General features: G+C 43.8%; 1 protein-coding gene across 3 annotated transcripts in view; it reads right to left on the bottom strand.

The window, feature by feature from the left end:
- Nucleotides 1–246: 246 nt before the first annotated feature.
- The window catches only part of MRAS (muscle RAS oncogene homolog), a 34,652-nt gene continuing 13,982 nt past the window's right edge, over nt 247–20,916 (bottom strand). For 2 of the 3 annotated variants that reach the window (XM_042877896.1, XM_042877894.1), the window contains exons 2-6: nt 16,829–17,042; nt 8,221–8,374; nt 5,155–5,254; nt 3,796–3,875; nt 247–1,173 (exon numbers count right to left, since the gene is read on the bottom strand). In XM_042877896.1, coding sequence (XP_042733830.1) covers nt 1,074–1,173; nt 3,796–3,875; nt 5,155–5,254; nt 8,221–8,374; nt 16,829–17,021 — 627 coding nt within the window. In that variant the 5' untranslated portion in view covers nt 17,022–17,042 and the 3' untranslated portion in view covers nt 247–1,073. The remainder of the gene's footprint in view (nt 1,174–3,795; nt 3,876–5,154; nt 5,255–8,220; nt 8,375–16,828; nt 17,043–20,916) is intronic. The other variant, XM_042877895.1, reaches the window with a different exon arrangement.

Here is a 20,916-nt window from a genome sequence, read left to right on the forward strand (position 1 = left end):
GAACCACATTTAAAACACCTCTTCCTTTCCAGTCATCAACTCTTGGGGAAGAGAAGAAGAAGAAGAAATATTAAGCCAAAGCCCCATAAACAGATTTTTTTCGTCTGAGTGCAAGATGAGCCTGGGAAAAGCAAAACAATTCATCTACCCCAGAGTGGATTGCAGGGAAAGGTTAAGGAATAATAAAGAAGGATTTAGATCACACCACTTTAAACGCATTTATAAGGCAGAAATTCAACACTCAGATAACAAACTCAGTTCACTTTTTACTTCCTCTCTCCTTCCCCTCAACCCCTTAAAGATGCCATACCCTTGCATTTGTAAATTACTTTAATTTAAATACTTCCAGGTTAACAAAACATCTTAACTTTGACATGCTCCAAGTTACAAAACAGAAATAAAACCTCTTGACAAAGGGTAGGAAAAAAATATATCCAAGCCCAAACCCCCTTTTCTAAGCTGGAGTTTATGGTCTGTGAGCTGGCTGCCCTCCAGAGTCTGACACAATGTCTGGAGCACCCAGAGCAGCTGGAATTCATTTTCTTCCTTCAAATCTATGCACTTTCATATGAAGTTGTGTTTTGGCACTGCTGCGTAAGAAAGAGTTCAGTGCAAAAAGTCTAACCCCAGCCATGTTTCTCTGCAACCCAACGCTTGCTGAGCAAACGACAAAAAAAAAAAAAAGAGGACAAGGAAAAAAAAAAAAGAAAAGCCCTTTCCCTTCTCCCACACATACACACACGACTGTACCAAATGGGTCTATTCATGGCTGCTCATAAAAGGGTCACAAGGAGAAATGTTTGCAGATAAAACCAACACTTTTGTTTTTTCTTTTAAACACACACCATGGAGGCCTCTGGAAGGAGCTGGGAATGTCCGAGCATCAAAGTCCTGCTGCTCCTTTCCACCTCCTGCTAGCACTGCTCCATGCAGCCCCACGAGGAGCCCCTCTAGCTGATTGCTGGGGTCCAGACCCCTCGAGCCACCTCCTCCGAGCCAGAGCCTCTGGGAGCCTCAGGTCATGGTGGGTTGGGAGCAGGAGGGAGATGTCCAAGGTGCTCCTGGGTGCCCCGTCACAAAATTGTACACTGGAGTTTGTGGGAGCCTGTGGCTCGATCCCCTCTCCATTTGGTCTTTTTCTTCTTCTTCTGGCTTTTCTCCGGGATCTGTTGCCTGTTTTGGGAGGGAGGGAGGGAGGAAGGGGAATAAGGTGAGGCCAGCAGCCACAAGGCTGGGTCAGACACCTGACTGGGGCATAAACACATATACTCCCATACACCCCTTCCACCAACACGTGGACTATCACACCACACAGCTAACAATCATCGCCTCTGTTTTCAAGGAAAGAGGACAGCAGCCGTACAGAAACATCAAGGCTAAGAGTAGGGACGTATGTCCTGAGAAGGCACAGTGCCTCCAAGCGCCCTGGGAGAACTGCTACCTGCTTCTCTACCAGAGGGCTACTCAACTCACTTGGGAAACAGGGATGCTCCAAGAAATGCAACATCAACCATCACCCAGAGAAGCTGTGGATGCCCCATCCCTGGAGGTATTGAAGACCAGGCTGGATGGGGGCCTGGGCAGCCTGATCCAGTGAATGGCAGCTGGGTTGGCATTAGGTGCTCTTTAATGTCCCTTCCAACTCAAGGCATTCTATGGTTCCATGATTCATTCTACAATTCTGTGATACAGGATGCCTGTCCCGGAAGGATTTGGTTTCAGCTGGCACTGTCTCCTAGCCACTGATGTGGACATGGTTTTGCATTTTGTTTTTCCATAAAAAGAAATGGCATCTGCTGCCAGCAAGGTTCTGGCCTCCCACGGAACTTGTGATGAGCTCCAGTGCACTGGGAGCAGGATGCGCCCTGTGCCCTTCTCTGTGGCTTGCCCCAGGAAGATTCTGGCTGGAGCCATAGCCGCCAAAAACACAGCTGCCAGCCCACCTGTGCCATACTGCAGAAGCCCTCATCAGTCAGGTGGGCTGTGAGCAACCTCATCTCATCTGCTGTTATGCTGGTGGCTTCTCCTTTCTCATTAAAAGATGAGGCACTGCTCAGTCATACTGTTTAAACAGAAATGATGGTGAAATGCTGCGTCAGATCCTCAACAGCTACACTGACAGTCCTGTGCCATCAAATATAATACTCAGTCTTGTCAAGCTGTAATAGCATCAAAAACTTTAGGGGAGCTGTACCTGATCACATCAGCCACTCAGCTCAGTCCAGCACTGCAATTCAACAGCAGGCTGTGTATTTCAAACACCTGACAGGCAGTCTGTGGACTTAAGTTTTACTGCAAGATAAACTACGCAGACATAGGCAGTTTCCATTGACTCAGAGCCTAAATAACCAACCTGGAGCTTGAATAGTTTAAGATCAGCCTCTTTGCTATGCAACGTGCTAGGCATTAAGCTGAGCATTTGGACCAAGTTATCAGGACCAGAATGAGACAAAGCTGGGGGACAAATCACATGGTGTCCTTGATGCCACAGAAAATTTCATATGGGTAGCAATAACCCTCACTGTAACTACTTCGGGGAATGAGGTAGATCACCTATACTTTAGGTTATGAAGTACATTTTCAGGGCTCAAAGTTAGTGCTGTATCATTACAGTGCTCCATCCAGACTGTGTCTGGAGTCACGTTATGCAGAGAAAGCAAACAGAGCCTCACCATCTTATTTTTGTTATGTTTCTTTTTTTTTTTTTCCCTAGAGTAGAATAGATTGTGGTAAGAGCTTGCTGTAACAAAAAGTAATATCTAGCCAACTAATGCTGAGTTCCAGAACAGTTGGGAAACAGCTTGGGACATTTCCAACTCTGCTCTGTAGTTCTCCAAAGATTTTCTGCCCCCTGCTTTTCAGATATGTGGGAAGAGTGGGCAGTACCATCTGCTTTTGATAGAGGCTGGCTCGAGGCTGTGCTAAGATATTCACAAGTACAGATACGTTGTGAATAAATGTCTCATGGTTTAATTGCCAACCAAGGCACTTTGACTGCATGGTGGGGAGGAGCATTATTTCAGCTCAGCACCCTCCCAACACATGAAAAATGAAGGTCCAGAAAAACCTGGCAGACAACCCCTGCCAGAAAAACAAATCTTCTGAGAGATTTGAGGTTATCAACGAGATGCTGAGATGTGCATGCAGCTCTTTTCCTGCGAGGCAGCCAGCATTTTGGACAGCTGTACCTTGCCAACAGCAATGGGAGCCGGGTTCACCCGGAGAGCAGGCATTTGCCAAAATGAACAAAAGCAGCTCATGCCAGAACTGGGAACAAACCTCTGCTGTCTGAGGAGGAAACCTGTGGCTTAGCCATTAGATCATGCTGTTTTTCATACAAAAAGGCTTAATTTTTTCCATTTAGTGAGCAGAAAATGGTAAAACTCACCTATGAAATTAAAAAAAATAGGCAGCTCTTTAAACTCAGGGCAACATGAGACCTTGAGATGAGAAAGCCATAAAAAAACACATTACTGGCTCACAGCTTTTAACACTGGCCTTTTAAAGCGAATTGTTGTAGTAAGCTTTGCTTTCTTCAGTGACTAACTTTTTTTTGGTCATGGTCACAACTAGTTCTCAAACTGTCTAGCACTAGTATCTCACAAAGGCAACATCCTGTTAGTTAACAGTCATGTGCACATACAGAACAAGGAAGATTACTAAAACCCAGAAATCAACTACTCCCAGCCAGCCCATCTCACCCCCACCTCCCAAACGTTGCCTCCCCGCTCTCCAACCCAGGACTCCTGCATGTTCCATCCACAGGCACCAACTGCGACAAGTGTTACAGTTTACCTTATTACCCTTACGAGATCATGGAAGGCCTTGTCAACATTTAGAGGTGGGTCCTTGGCACTAGTTTCTATATACGGAATCTGAAGGAGAGAAGTGTACCACAAAAGAGGTAACTATCAGCTTGTACGTTGGACACAAACCAGTTTCAAAATGAAAAACACTCTCCAGGATGGAGAAACGGGGTATCTAAGATACCAGAGAAGTACCAGTAAACAAAATGTTGTCATGACACTGCTGTCAACATCTTTATTCTTAAAGAAAGCTTGGATCTAGGGAAGAGTGATCACAAGACTCCATGTAGCCAGATGTTCTCTCTTCCTAGGTTGCGTTTGTAGACACAGCAATTGCTGATGGTGATTGAAAGATGAGCACTTGCCAGAAATTCTTGTTTGCCACATCTTATTAGGACAGCGGCATGAATATTTCATGACTAAAATTCCCATTTGGTGTAAAATGATCTTCTTCTTCAAAGTCTAACAAACAGATGGAGCCTCCTAGAGCGCTTGTCCAGCATGCTGGCAGATTGATAAAATTGCCCTCTTATGAAGCATTTACATGCACATCCTTTTCCAAAGTGTGTACATAACTGATGGGTGCAACGTGTTGAGCTGTAGTTTCAGTGTACTGGCTCTTACAGCAGTGAGTTTACTTGGGGAGGGAATGAATCTGCCCTGCCAAACTCTCATTGTGCCTTGTTTAGAAACACAGAGCAGTCTGCCATCCAAGCACAGCAAGCTGCCAAAAGGTCTCAGGCTTGTTTGCTCTTACCTTTACCTGTTCATTAAGCACCTCCTACGGGAGATGTTACCTCCCTCTGGGTATTCAAGATTTCTGGAATTTAGAGGTGATTAGTGAATTATCGTGTGATCTCCACCAATCCAAGAGCAACTTCTCAGGCTAAACAAGTGTGAAAAATGCAGAGCTAGAATGGTGGGCCAGATTTATATAGACTTCACAACCCTTTAACTACATTATCTTTAACAAGTTTATTTCATGTGGGCACCTGGATGTACTTCCTAACTTCTGACTCTGCTTTTTCAGTCCCAGAGGTTGTGCTTTCTTTCCTCATTTTGAACATTCACATTTCTCACTGTTTGCGTACAGCTTTGTACACATGACTTTGTGACAGCCACAGATTTGCTGCAGCCTGGCATGCAATAGAGCTTCTAGTTCCAGTAACGAACTGACCCTACTCCAAGGGATCTCTATAGCTACTGCTTTGTGGTAGACGAAAACGCAATTGCGAATGTTCAATTCTAAGAAAAATACTTTAATTCAGCTCCATATAAGCAGGTAATTCAATTCTGAATGCCTGTAGTGGTACTTAAAGCAAGCAATTAAACAATTTTACAGACTTACATTATGTTTTGTTGCCATTTCTCTTCCCTGTTCTCTGGTAATTTTCCGTAAATGCATTAGATCAACTTTGTTTGCCACCAAAATCATTGGAAAGGACTCCCTGGAAAAAAAGAAAATGAAACAGTTATTAGGAAGCTACAATACAAAACACTAAGTCTAAGTTTCACTTTCTAATACTGAATCAAGCATTTTCAGCTACAGATGTACCATGTAATTATAAGGAAATATAAGGATAGATCATACAAACACATATCAGCCCCCAGACTGAACTACTATGCACGTTCAGAAAAATTTACCTTGACAACATGCACACATCCACCCTTATTTCACAGGGATTTCAGGAGCTTATTAAATGCCATCATAATGCTGAGTAATGGAGTGAACTACAGTTAGTCTGCCACTATAGAAGGAAATTAGGCATGGAAGCAGATCTTGAACAAAGAAACAGGACTCTTTTATAACAGTTAAGGCATCTCAATAGCAGCATACCTTACAGCTGCTCATCACTGCAAGGTAAAAAAAAAAAAAAAAAAAGGGTCAGAGGAATTGGTGTCAGTTCATGTTCTGTGGAGAACAGCACAATGCTTATCCACTCTAAACAACCATAGGGGAAGAAAAGACAGACTTGGAGTTCACACTTAGGGTGACATCAAATTGGGAAGAAAATGATGGGACAATGACTGTAATTACCCCAAGACCAGCAGTGGTAGCTGGGAGGAGGCTGTTCTGGGAACAAGAACCCAGTCCTGCTACATTTCCAGATGCTGTTATCTACTATCTTCTGCTTCTTATCATAGAGCAAAAGCATGATGAACAACAGTTCTTCTGTACCAAAACCATCTTGCTTGGTATTACTACTCAGTATTTCTTTACCAGGAATATAAGTGATTGTCTTCAGACACTACAAGGGAAGAGTTGTACAGGCTTTCCTGACAAGGCATGTGGATGATGGTAAAGGTCTGTGCAGCTCCAGGGATTACACTGAGCCAGATTGTGCTACGGGATGTGCTGGCAGCATGGCTCCTTCCTGCTGCACCTCCCATACGAGAGCCTCTCCTCCAGCTGCATTACGTAGAGCAAAGCTGTGCTGCATGGCCTTTACCCGCTGTTATGAAGGAAGAGGTAACTGCCAATAACTGATGTTATTGTTAATTATTCTCTTATTGTTAGCTTTAAGCCCTCCTAAAATGATTCTCATACAGCAGTGTTCTCTGCTGTAACGGAGCTGATTTTATTAGAGTAAGGAGCAGCTGGCTGCACTCACTGCTGTATAAAAGATTTCCCTGGATTTTCAAACAGAGTTTCTGTGTCATTTTTCATTGAGATGATAAGGGCTCCATCTTCTCCCTGGCATGTTGCCCATTGCTCTGGCTGGAAATGCACTGTACTGTACTCTGCATTTTAAATGGATCTTACAGTTATTGATTCTGATAATGTGCATTTGATTTAACATTTACACCTGAGCACTGATACATCTTGACTCTCTATTCTGGAGCAAAGCACTTGCTTGGATTATTTGATTCCTTTTGGCTTGTGACATACTGGTAAGAGAAGGATTACATTTGGACAGCATCTCATTTGCCTTGTTTACACTGGGCATAAAACTCTGCGGGGACTTTGCTGTGAGTTGTGTGACTGCTATTTGGACAAGCTGCTACAGTTGGAAGCTTTACTGTAATTAAGATTATGGAGAGAAAAGGGACAGAGGTTTTAAGCAGTAGCCTGCAATTGCTTTAGATCTGGAGTCCTCAAAACTGACTGCTAGCTTGAAAACCTGGGCACATGCCTGGCAGGATTTTTTTTTTATTTATGCTGTTCAGAAAAATCACTGCACAATCTCTGCATGAAGCATTACATTCCTGGCGTTATATGCTCCAGCATGGGGAAACACAAGCAGTTTCACGAGGCTGTTTCACTTCCTGGTTCTCACATGCTGCTGCTTGTTTGTACGGCATAAGGAGGGCTAGAAGTTTCAGTCCAAAGCAAAACAACGAACACTGCATCCTATTTTCACAAAGCTAAGTTAGATAAAACCAACATCTGCTTGCAGCAGGTTACAGGAAACACTTTGCTGTCTTCCTCATCTTTCACAAGCAGGGTGAACTTGCCCTAAGCCAACAGTGAAGGAAACACCATCATTATCTGGGAGGCAGACTGAGTGACTGACGTTTTTGTTCATTTAGATGAAATCAAAGGGTGGATTTTCCTCTACTTTCTACTCTCATGGGCTCTGTTGTGGACGCTTTACTGGAAGAGCTGTCAGCTGTGAACCTCACATGATACGCATCCACCCTTCCTGTGGGGAAGTTATTCAGAGCTGTGAAAGGAAGCCAGCAACAAGGTCCGAACCCTCCGGTGGCTTTTCTTGATGACTTCCATAATTAACAGCTATTATGAACGGAACAACTAAATGTTTAAAAGCTGTAGACAAATAAGGCTTAATTCACACTCCACCTAGTGTGGAAGGACTCACCATCCCTTGAACTGGGAAGGGAAGAGGGAGTTATCTGAAAGATAAGGCCCTGGTAGCTTCCTTTAGGTCTGTCAGGATGGGTATGCTCACCATAGTAATCCCCCAGTGCTAATTTCTCCCACATGTACACAGGGAGTGGAGCAGCCGACCAGTCTTGCTTTCCCCCCACCCTGCTGAGATGTTTCATTCATTGAAAACAGCTGCTACATAGCACAATGAATTAACTGAATTTATCCCCTTTTGAGAAACACAATTCCTCCCAATCTGAGGCATTTTCCCCTCCAAGATATTTGTTCCCAGGCCCATATCATGTAGAACCTTTTAAGGTTTGTTTGGTATGACCAGGCACTCTGGCTGGAGCTTTTCTCTTCCAAAACCATTTCACTTCACTATAGGATTCCATCCATCAAACTTTTCCAAACATGAAATGCAAATAAGAAAGTTATCATAAAGGATATATCTTATCCCACATGCAGACCTATAAACCTACGAAGAGCACACAAGAAGCTGCCCTGAAACAAGCAGGAGGTGGACTTCAGGGACTGAAGCCTCTCCACAGCAGGGCTGGAGAGCGCCAGTGGTGCAGCACCCACCTGTCTTTGACTCTGAGGATCAGCTGGTGGAAACGGTCCACATGCTCAAAGCTGGCCTTGTCTGTCACAGAGTAGACTATAAGGAAACCATCTCCAGTCCTCATGTACTGCTCCCGCATCGCGCTGAACTCCTCCTGGCCTGCCGTGTCCAGAACTAGGACAAAAGAGAAAGGTGTTTAGTTACTGAGTGAAACAGCAGCTGCTGTGCTGCATGGCCCTTCTGCCTCTTGCTGGACATGTCCTCCCGAAGGCTGCAAGATTCTGTGAAAGCAAGTTGGAGGAAGAAAGTGATATAGAAGAGGGCTATATAGATATTAGTTTCATTCAAAGTATCAAATCCTACCCACGGAACCTGGGGAACTACTTCTCTGGCAAGATACGGCTCTAAGTGTCCTGCAGCCCAGCCCTCCAACCCTCTTCCTGCTCTCACTGATCCTTGCATGGAAAAGCAAAGAGCAAATAAATGACAATTTAAATGTCAGGGACAACCCAGAGACTGTGGTGAAGCAGAGCTGGGAGATAACCTGGAGTGACAGCTGCATGCATTTTCCCTTTCTCACTGCCTGGATATTATTTCTACACAATTATGTGCTTTCAGAGAAAGATGGTACAGAGCAGGAAAACTGTTTTCACCTGTACAGCTGCAGAGTTAGCATCTACTGCCCACGAGTGACAAGGAAAGCCCTGGGCACTTGTAGATGGAGACAGTGTCAGGTATGTACTGCTGACAGAGCAGCAGGGCTTGATGCAAGTTTTTCTAGTCCAAGCAGGCCCACAGTCCTAGGAAGACACTCCCTGCAGGGTAAGTACTCCAGCTGCCCTCATTTCCAGATGAGGCTTGGATAAAGCCCACTTCACTGCCAGCATTACATGCTGAATCAGCAAGGGTGGCCATGTGGGGACATGCTCAACATGCTACACAGCACACCACAGTACTCTGTGTCTAGAGGAAAGGCAGCTGTGCTGGAGGAGGTACTTGGCAATGGCAGACCCCTTAAAACTCCTCAATCGTATTCATTTGCCTCCCCTCACTTTGAAAACCTGAAGGATAAAAAGAGCTTCCAGGCTCTTACAAAGAGCCCGAGATTGGGGCTTATTTGCTGAGTAGCTAGAACTTACTACTCAGTCATGAGTATCCTTTCATAGCTTTTTATCCCACTTCCCTCCCTTAAGTCTAGGAAATAAAGGTCTCAGCTCAAAAGCATCCAGGCTGTTTCTAAGGACTGTAGAAAAAAAGAGAACAGGAAGGAAGAAGAAAAGAAGATAAAAGGAAGAAAAGAAAAACAACCCAAAGACACTGCATGCACTGGTGAATTTCTACACCCTGAGCAGAAGAGCTACTATGGAAGAAGGCCAAGACTACGCGGCTGGAATGGAAGAGGAAATCAATCCTTCCTATCCACCCAACCTGTAAGGAGAGGTTGGGCTGCCCTCATCTGACTCTTGAACCAGCTGGAAGCGATGGGAGCTGACTGCCAGCCCTACATACACTCCCTTCCCTTCTTACACACACACACGCACACACCCAATGTGTGGAGGAGTGGGACAGCTTGTAGCAGTAGGCTGGGCTCTCCTGCCATTCCCCCCCTTCCTAACACTAAACACAAACAGGGCTGCTGTGTCAGCAGCCACTATTTACAGGGAATTCATTTGCAGCACTCTTGGAAAGGAGAACAAGTCCAGACAGCACTGAAAATGGCACTTTGGAAATTTAGGCAGGAAGACACGCAGCAGTAAAAGTTAATTTCCTATTCACACAAATTTAAGGGTCATAGATTTGGCCAGAAGTCGTCCCTGCTTCAGCTTTAGATGTGCTCTTCTTAAAGACAGCCCTTTATATCCTAATGGTTTTCACAATTTGTGTACCACAGAAATCAGAGCGGAGAGTGCAATTGGGATCCTTTTGTAGGGAGAACTCGGTCACATCCTGGAAAGCATCAGCTCCAAAAGAGGGCTAGAGGCAAGCAGCTTTGATTCTAGAGTAATGCTCTGGCATAAAACCTTAAGGACAGTAATATACTGAAATGGGAAAACAGCAAGCAGAAATCTTGGGAAGGTGAAACATGGAAGGTGATTTGGCTGGCTTCCCAACAGGGTGAGGAGATTTAGGACTTCAGCTAGCATGCTTCCTCTTAAAATCCTAGTTTTTGCAAACAGGATGTCAGGAGACTTAGAAATAATCATAAGTAGAAAAGAATTGTGAGCTTCTATTCCCTTAGTACTCTTTAAAATCAGCACTTGGTACTCTGACTGTTGGTTGCCACCCTGGCAACACATAAAAGCAAAAGTGGAAATAAGGCTGGAGGAAGGCACAGCGGGTTTCTCCTGCCTCGTTCTTCCAAGAACTGAAATCAAATTCATGGACTGTGCAGTACAGAGAGGGCCTTCCGACAGCACGTGTGGTTTAGTTTCCACAAACTTCATTGAAGAGGAAGGAAGGAGAAACTCTAATGAAAACCTATGGGTGAGCAGTGAGAAGCCAACAACTGTCTGAATTAGGAAGAGACATCCAAAGTAGGCAATGCGAAAGTCTTATTACAGTGCTTTAATGCAAATCAGCTAGAGAATAAACTAAGAGCAATTAGCCTTCAGAGCCTAGCATGAGATTTCTTGCTCTGTGAGTGAAAGGTTGCTAAGCAAAGAGATAGCCTTTTCTGCTTTCCACCTGTAATTAACTCTATGTTAATCCTTAGAGCTTTACACACCATTTCCCTGTGAGTTGTGATGGGTTGGATAAGAGCACGGATGCTCAGAGAAAGCACATCTGAGTAGACATAGGAACCTAGAAATCCCAAAATAGAAGCACTCAGATGTATATAGAAGCACTATAGATGTTTTCTGTGTGGCAAATCTCTATAACTGAGAGTGCTCTGAGCGCCCATCCAGAGACACAGACATGTAAATCTAAGCCAAGGACAGAGACATACCAACTATGAAATTCAAGCCAATGACATTACTTTTCCCAAAGCCTCCACTGGATTTAGCTCAGATTAAATAATGGCATTCCCAGCCCTTGAGGCAGCTCAGATCTGGCTGTGCAGGAGAGTTCCTCTTCATCCACACCAAGGCAACACTCCCTCCTGTGTCTTTATCTGTACATTGGGCAATTAGGTATACAGACCAACATGAGAGTTCCTCCACTGCCTCACCAAAGGGGCCAAAGGAGACAAGACAGGCACTTAAAGCACATTAAATCTTTTTCCTATCTTCCATTCAAAAAAAAGTAACATACTAGTGGCATCCACACATAGCTGTGGCCAGACCCAAAAGCAGCTCTCAGAACACCTTGTATTCTAGAAAGGTGGTTGTGCACCACACAGCTCAGGGAAGGACAGTTCTTCATGCCCACACTGATTTCCTGCTCAGAAAGGCAAGTACAGTGTGCATGATCTGATTTTTGCAAGCAGTCCCTTCAACTACGTACACAAAGCCTACATGCAAACCTTTAAGGGGCCGGATGGGTCTGCAGGCAGACAGGAGCCAGGGAAAGGAGCAGCAGCAAGAAGTCTGACTCCAGGCATTTTCTGCCTCTTCAACAACTTAATGCAAAATACAGAAAAAGTCCCTGGAGCAAAGAGCAGAACAAGGAATGTGGCACCATCAGGGGAATGCTGTCATCATGGGCTACAGAGCCAGACTCTTCTTGGCACTTCTCTCTGAGTCTTGATTTTCTCTTCGCACAGCAGCTCTGCTTCCAAAGGTGGGGCCAGAGAATCTCCATTTCCAGCTACTCTGTGGCTTGGTAACTCTGGTCAAGGGAAATTTAACTTGAACTGACAAGACAAACCTAACAGTTTCAGGCTGAAGAAAGTCATGTCCAATCTTTACCCCTTCCATCAGCAGCAGTCTGGTAGAGAGCAGTCCTCAGGGACATTTGGTTAGCTGAGAAATTGGTATTTTGGGAGCTGAGCAGACAGTGCAGAGGGGCCCCACAGCTTGTATGTTGCATTCCTGCACCCCAAATCACCCTGCAGAGATATAGAAGGTGCTTGTGCCACACACAAGGAGAGGCAAAGTGCTCTGCTTGATCTCTTCGATTGTCAATGGTCTGCTGAGATACAGCCACACTGCCCCTAGTGTGAGAACCCTCCACAGAGATAAACATGTGATGGGAAACACTGGGGTTCTCATAAGCCCTTCTTCCGTGCCCTAAATATACAGATATTATAATGTGGAAAACCCGAGTACTTGAATTCTTGCCCTTTCTTTAAGGAAAGAGAAAAAGGGAGTCTTCAGAAGAAAGGCTGCCACATCAACATACAGAATAAAGATGGGAGCCCTTAAAGGAGTTCTTTCTCTAACAAACGGCAAGCATTCAAAAGCCTTGTGTTTTCCATGTTGCAACACCAAAATTTTCCTGGCAGGAAAAAAAATATCCCCACAACCCAAGACAAAAAGCCCTCTTCAAGGTTGCAAAATCCAAGCAATCAAGGGAGGAAAAATACTGTATACACAAATGAGAGAATGAAAGCACAAACTTTACTTGAATTTTAATTCTTTCAATGACATTACCCAAAGTTTAAAGAAATAAAACAAGTGAGCTGCAAAGCAACCATTTCGCCTGCGAGTCTAAAGTGACCTCTGCTCTCCCTTTGGCCTCGTGGCTGAATTGTTCCCAAGCTTCCCAAAGAGAAAAGCAGACAGCCTGTCCAGAGGTGACTAGCAGCAAAAACCCTCTGCAAAAAGGAATGCATGGGTGACATAGGTGGAGAGAACAGAAAGAGAACCCAGAGAAAAGAACAGTGCTTGCTGCTATTCCATGGGGATGCACAGCAGGTCCAGCCCAATGCAAGGACACACGAGGACTGAGATGGGGACTTGTAAAAAGAGAGAGGAGGAAAAAAAAAAAAAAGAAAAGAAAAAAGGGAAAACTAAAGAAAAGTAGTAGGAAGACAACTTGTGGTCAGTGGGAATTTCATCTTAATGATTCTGGTGGAAGAAAAGAGGAGAAAGAGACCACAGTTACCCAACACACAGGCACAATTCCTTGCTCTGCTGCTACCAACTGGCACAGCTCTACCAGCAGCTAAGGGTTTAGCCCAATTCATCACCATGCCCAAGCCATCTGTCTGTGGCCATCACTTCCTCTCCTCATCACCACCTTTTTACCTCCACATGGTTTACGAACTACAAGGAATTTGGAACCATTGGGAATTTTTCCTGTATTGATACTCCACTTTTGGTTTCATGCCCAGATGAATAATTCCAGATTGACACTTCACAGCCACATCAAAAGAATCCTCTGCTAAGTCAGCCTGCACACAGAAGGGAGCAGGCCAAATTAATGACAGCAACTCAACTGGAGCAACACCTAATCAAAGCAGATTAACCCTGGTCCCCACTTAATTCTGACCTGATGCTTCTACGCAGCACCTGCATGTGGATGCATTTAACTAAGAATATCACCATGCTGATTTCAGTATGAACAGCAAGGAATAAATGAGGATAACACATGCAGAGAAAATTGGAGGCTGATCTCAAAGCCTTGTTGGAGATGCAGAAATCTAAAACAAGGGCTAGCCACAAGCTGCCTGTACATCTCTTACGCAAGTTAAGTGCCTTGTTCCACTCTATGGCACTTGTCCTCCAAAGAGTGAATCAATGGTCCCAGAAAACTGATGTTAGGGCCACCAATCAAGTATTTCTGCACTCAAGCCAAGCTGGACTTGAATACACCAAGTACAGGTTGCTCAGTGTCCTGGGAGGCATGAAATTATCACAGATTCTTCTCTCTTAAGAGCATAAGGACAGATACTCACTTATGCCAGAGAGGAAATGGGTAAAAGATGAGTATGACCTCAGGCTTGTCTCTAAGGTCTAAAATCTGAAATAAAAGCCCATTCCGTTTAAGTCTACTATCAATGAGAGACCTCAATGGAAAACAAAAAAACCCAAGTCAAACACTTAATCAAGCTGCCACCTGGTGCTATAATGCTATCAAATAAATGTGTAGGTTTTCACAGAGGGAAGCTGAATAGCACAAGGTGGGGATTTTTTAGTGCATTTTTTGTTAATTTTGTTTTTAACCAACATAATGCTAGTGCAGATATTAAGTGCTGGACACTTTGTACAGAACTGCTCAGGCTACAGCCAGGAAGAGAACGGCCTGTATGTTTTGGTTTTTTTTATTTATTAAGTTGTTGGATGCCAATATAGATATATTTTAATCAACTATTTCTACAAACTTAGAAACTTATGGTACCCCTCACACTACGCCCTCACTAGGCAGTCTTATCTTCTAATACTGTTTCCTATTTTGAAGGTGGGCAGGGTGAGGCAAAAGTCTCTGCTGGTTACCTCCCTTTCCTCCCCCACAACAAACTCTGAGGAAAAAAAAAAAAAAAAAACACACACAAAAAAAACACTGCCCATAAAGAACTTAGCCATAAAGCCAACTGGAATGTCTAGAATTCATCATGATGAATCTGTACCCTTTCTATCACGATTGTCCCTAATTTTATACCCTAATTGATTCATGCAGCCATGTGTAACCACAAAAAGAGCAGCTGCCCAAGTGCATGAGAATGTCTTAGATCCAAGTCCCATGACACAGAGCTGTGGCAGGAGACACATGTGATAGTCAGTCTTCAGGCCCTGTTTCTACTGGGCAGATGCTAAAGGCTAAGCTTATGCTTGTTGGAAAACAACCTCCTTCCACACTCCCACTTCAGGTCAGATTTTTCTTGGATAAAAATGTTCAGTGAAAGATGCCTGAAAGGCTGCTTCAGTCAATACCAACGTGTACAGTAGCTGATACTAAAAGAATGGAATGAGGCATACCAGAGAAAAATAAAGGTAATTAATTTTAAAGGGTTGGATTATGGACTAAAGAGATATACATGAGAGAATGGATTTAATTTATAACAGGATCTTTTTATTTATTTATTTTTTAAAGCAGCACTAGCATTTAACAAACAGTTACAGAAGTACATTATGTGATGGTCAACTGAGAGCAGGTATCTCTGATGCAGATAACATCATGAGACATACTTGCAAGGGAATATTTGTGAAGTAGATGTCCATTAGTGACCAACTGTGACATGTAAACGAGCAAATGTTGGCAAGATTAAGGCATATTTAAAAAAAATAATACTGAGTTAAGGCTGTTCTTTAACACCTTGCAGGTCATGGGGGCCATCCGTACTCAAAAAATTACATCTGATAAACCCTTAAAAGTCCAACTAAGATCTCAACTAGACTGAATTTATGGCCTTCAGGGTAAGTTGTGTAACCCTCCATGTTCCACCACTGATGCCAATCTCTTGTTTTTCCTGTCCTTGTACACCAATTTTACATATGTTAAGACAACAGTCATTTTGAATGTTTTCATGGTAAGACTGTTGAGGTAGAAGCCTGCTTAGATTTGGTTCAGTGCACTTGGGTAACTAAGGCACAAAATACTTGCTTACTTCATGCACAACCTAATTATTATATAAAGCCAAACAAAATTTTTAGCATTTTGACAGCAAGACTGCTGAGCTCTCATCTGTCTTATGCAGCACAGACAGAAAAGTCAGTTTTAGGTAAAAACACAGCTTCTTCCTCACCTGCAGAATCAAATGGGTGGTTGCGTTTTTTTGCTCTGCTGTTGGCTTTTTTTTTTTTAATTGAAAAATTATTAAAAAAACAAAACAAAACAAAACAATTTTTCTTCAGAGAACTGAAAAACCCAGGTTACAGAAGCTCTTTAGACTGCTACTCATATTTAAGTGATATAGGTAACTAGATATGAGAACATCACACCTGAAAGATGGGAGTTGAGAGATACTACAATTCTTCCCTGTCAGTGGATGAGCTCTGATTAAATGCTCGTTCTAGTTATAGCCCTTATTCATTTGCCCTCTTATCAGTATTTCCCAGGACATAAGCTATCTACCAGGGATGCTTACCCCAAATGTCATTTTCAGCATGGTATAACCATGCACAGACACAGCCTAAAGCTCCATGCTGTGGAGTTCACAGTTGGCAGAGCTGTGGGGTGGTCGTTTTTGAAACACGGCCAGCTACAGCAATCACCCGTGCGAACAGCAGAGCAGACACTATACTAATGGGAAAGTCTAGAGTTTCTCAGCAAAACAACACAGCAGCTCAGCATTACCTATGAGAAGAAAGCATAGATTTAACTAGAAGTTATATGCTATTTTCTTCCCTTCAGCACTGTTGAAGCACATGGCGTGCTCCCTAAAGCCTGTTTAGGTCAACTCTACCAGAGGAGGTCACCACAGTGGCTCACAGCCTGTCCACACAACCCTAACAAATCCTCCTTGCTAAATGCAAAGGATTGAAATAGGTGCCCTTTGGTCATTCTGAAGACTGACAAGATAGATGGAAGCAGCCTGGAAACCACCACTCAACACAATCTACTGGTTTTCACACTCCTTCAAGAAACAGCTCTATGCAGAACTGGAACCAATGCAGACAGACGTAGAAGCTTTTCTGGAGATCAGCTGCAGACCACATGCTACTGTTCACAGGACAGCTTGTAATAAAATCCCTGGCAGACTGCAGCACAGGAGGAACACAGAAGTACAACATGCTGTGGAAGATACGGAGATCTACCTGTTCTCATTTTTAGCAAGAAATGGGACCATAAGAGTGGCTTGCTCACCATCAAGAATTGCCCACTGCCCGTCTATTTCTGTGTGCTTCAGGTAGGAATCTTCAATGGTTGGGTCATAGTCTGGCACAAAAATCTTCTGGAAGAACTGAATGGTGAGAGCACTCTTCCCCACGCCGCCGTCTCCAACCACCACCAGCTTGTACGTGGGAAGGTTTTCGCTGGGAACAGCGCTGGTAGCCATGTTTCCACTGTGCTAAACCTGCTGGAGAAAGAGACCATCTCTGATTACTTGTTAGTGAAAAACAAGAGCAATGTGCACGAGGCAACTCTGACCACGTGCCTGAGAAGTGAAGAAGAGCTCCACAGCTGGGAACTAGGGGTTCTCCCCTCCATGCTAGCACTCACAGTCTTTCTGGCCCACAGCAAAAGCGTGTGCCCTCCCAACAGCTCCCTCACATCCCAGGCCCATCACTTCCATGGGCAGACAGCACCAAGCTGCAGTTCATTTACACAGGTCCCAGTCTATAATGCTAGCTAATCGTCACCAAACACATCCTGCTGGCAGACAAGAACACACTTAACTGCTTTCCTCTCTCTCAGCCTCAAGTCTGAGAAATGAAAACCAAGAAACACGCACAGAGGGCAGCAAGCCAGGAGCTACAGGTGTTTTTTGTTTTGCTCTTTTGGAAAAAAAAAAAAAAAAAAAAAAAAACCTGCCCTGGCAGGAAGGCTGGTTTTGTGGCTGTGACACAGCCATGAGAATCAAGAGATGAGCTTCCCCTTGTGTGTGGCCTGTCCTCCAAGATGACAGCAGAAGAATTGATTTTTTTTTTAAGAGACAAAACAAAGTCACTGGGTGCAACTGGGCAGCAGCACATGTGAGTGCAAAGAGGCTGTGTTGGAGGGAATGCTTCAGACTGTCATAAACTATCAGCATCCTGACTGGTATCCACATTAAGCTACCAAGAGCTTGTTGGGGGTTCTCAGTAACTGTAGGGATTTTTCTCAACTAAGAGCACTTCCTAGCTTTGTTGGCTGGCAATGCTAATAATGGCAGGGGGTTGGAACTAGACGATCTTGAAAATTCCCTCCAACCTCAGCCATTTTATGATTATGGCCCTCCAAGTTTAGTCTTCGCTTTCTCTAGTTCTGTCCCAAAGCACTATTTCAGTTTATTGCAGATTATTGAACCATAAAGGCAGTTCTCACTTACAGTGCTTGGGAGTCCTGAGTTCCTTATTATATAGCAAAGATCTTACCCTTCAACAAAGAGCTTTTCACAGCTCTGCTAACCAGCTTCTCCTCCCCACTACACACCCATGCATTCAGGCAAACACATGAAAGGAAGCAAAATAAAATCAGATGTGAATATTCAAATTTGAGTTTGTTTCACTTACGGAAAAAAAGATTATCAGGCCAAAGCAGCCTGTAGAATCTAAGATGTAATAAAAAATGTATCCCCTGAAATATTTGGTGTCATCAAGTGACCCCAAAGTGTGCTGTGAGAATGCTGTTCAAGTCACAGCAATGCTCAAAGACAACATAAAGATAATGCAAATGATTCACCATACTGTGTACACGCATTTTTGCCTGCAAACAGACATAAGAACAAGGTTTATTTATTTGTTTTTTAAATGACAGAGTCTTCTCTCCTCCTTTCTGCCCAACGCTACCTTATGTATGATAAAGTACAGCTTGTGTCAGAGGTGCTTCTGAAAATACAGAATAACTTGCCATATGCATAAGCTCTATGTTGGTACAAGTTGAGCGCCTTGACCTCTAACTAAGGCTATGTAATAGACATCTTCTGGGGCCAAATGCACAGGAACCATCCTAAATTTTCCTCTAAAGACAAAGCCCTATTGAAAAGAAAAGGGGTTACCACAGAGGTGAGATCGCTGGGGCTGGCGGGAACTGCCAAGACTTCTTGTCAAACAGTTGACACAAGCCAACGTTTTCAGAGTAAGGAGAAACACAACCAAGCCAGCTTGTGTCTAAACTGTCTGGAAAAATTCTTGAAAACAGCATTTCCACCTTTAGCAACAGCAGATATATGGAGAGAAGGTGATGAAACACAGCTCTGTTCTCACCCACTCTGATTTCAACTCCTCAGTACAATCCTGAGGGAAAGTTTCTTACCTCTGTTTTACTAAGCGATTTTTCTCATGTTTACGAGATCACACTATCAACAGGCAGCATGCTTGGTTTGCAGGAACCTACCAATTTCAAGCATCTCTCTCATGCTGGCTTGCAAGATCAAGCTTTATTTCAGCATTATCATGCTAGAGTCAGAAGATCCTTAGAGGTTCCTTAGAACTAAGACTGTATAAAAGCTGTCCTCAATCACTTCCCAACACATTTGACAACAATTTTTTTTGCTTTGCCTGTGGCCGCAGCTTCACCCTTGCTTTATTTACACTGGAGTGCCCAGGAGTCAGCCACCCCGTGCGTCTCCAGTGTGCCGTATGAAAGACCGATTGTTGCTCACAATGCAGAGGACAGGACACAGATGTGAAAACCACACTTGGTTTGTGCACAGTTTTGACCTCCTCACAAAACCGCAAGCTACTGCTCAGCAGCATTTAGTACCAGCCCCTTTAACTCCCTCCTGAGAAGCCTTGAGCTTATCTTGCATGGAACACTTCCCAAAGTACTAACATAATATTTAGCCCATTGTACAAACTGACTGTCCAACATGTAAGGGGTCAAATCAGTGTTTACTTGCAGTTACTTCATTATACCATATGTTTAAGTTCCAGACTGAGCAACATATAGCCTGCAGAGAACCAACCAAAATATAACTGGGAAAATAAAATTAAAAAAAAAAAAAAAAAAAAAAAAAATCAATCAGGCACTGTAAGCTAGTTTGTTGAGTACAAAAACTGCATTTAGGTGATGTCAGCATGAATGGACAAAACCTTCTATCCTCGTGTCAAGATTCAGCACATGAACGTTTCTGCATGGGTGTTTCTACTGTGTCAGCATTCACCAGCAGCAGTGGGGCCCCAGCATTCTGCCCAGTTGTGCCATCCTCAGCACACTGCTGAAGGTCCCCTGAGGCAATGACAGCCAAACTGCCCAAATCACTGGAGTATTTCCTAAGGAGTGTCCTTGTGCACTCTAGACATGAATGCGCATTCTGGGTTCAAAGCCAGACAGTCACGTGTTTCGACAGACACCACAAGTGTTCACGAAAGAGTTTCCATCTCAGAAGATAAAGCAGTGCTCTGAAACCTACCAGCACATAATGCAAACCTCCAAAATCCAAGTACTTCCATATCTCTACACCTCCACCTGCCTTGACAATCAAAGCAAGAAGACAGATCGCGCCTTGATGAGATTATAATCTCAACCATCTAATAAATCAACTCTTGAAAACAACATATGTCACCTCCTGGAAAGCATTAACCACTTACAAAGGTGTGCAGAGCTTCATGCTGGCTGGTTACATCGCCACGGGCAAGTGCACAAGAGTCGGGCTGATTTTCATATGTTTTTGGCAGGAGTACTGACACAGCCTTTCTCAGAAGGGAGCAAGGAGGAATGTATTTGCTGTAGATTTGATTGAGAAAAACAAAACAGACATTTTTTATCTATTGTCTGAATACAAAGCAGCATGTGGTAATACACTAATAAGCTGTGATGATAATCATCTTACAATTTATACAGCTGTTTATTTTGAAGCAGCCAAGAGAGCGATGCATACAGACTCTGGCAGAGCTCTGGTTAAGTCACTGGTTGGAGGCAGATTTATGCAGCCCCCCTCCACACATGCTGGTAAGATCTGTGTTCTGACAGCACAAACCCCTAACGCTGAGACAGAGACATGGCCACTTTTAGGAGAGACAGCAAGGAGAAGGAGAAACAGTGGCCCATCAGTGCCACTGAGGTTGAGCACTCCTCAGCAAGAAGGATTTCAAGTACAGAGGCAGAGTGAATGGAGTAAAACCCCATTTACCTGTCTGGACATGGGTGGAGTGGAAGGGGCTGAGAGATACATGAAGCTGATAATGGAGAAGTTCAGCGTAGCTAATGCAACCAATGGGTCACAATACCATGGATGTGCTGCACATCACCATGGGGAAACTTGCCCTGAGTATAAATGAGGTAGATAGCAGCTTCTGTAAGCCATTATA

This window comes from Lagopus leucura, unplaced genomic scaffold, assembly GCF_019238085.1.
Source record: "Lagopus leucura isolate 7727_CA_CO unplaced genomic scaffold, USGS_WTPT01 Super-Scaffold_100019, whole genome shotgun sequence".
NCBI lineage: Eukaryota > Metazoa > Chordata > Aves > Galliformes > Phasianidae > Lagopus > Lagopus leucura.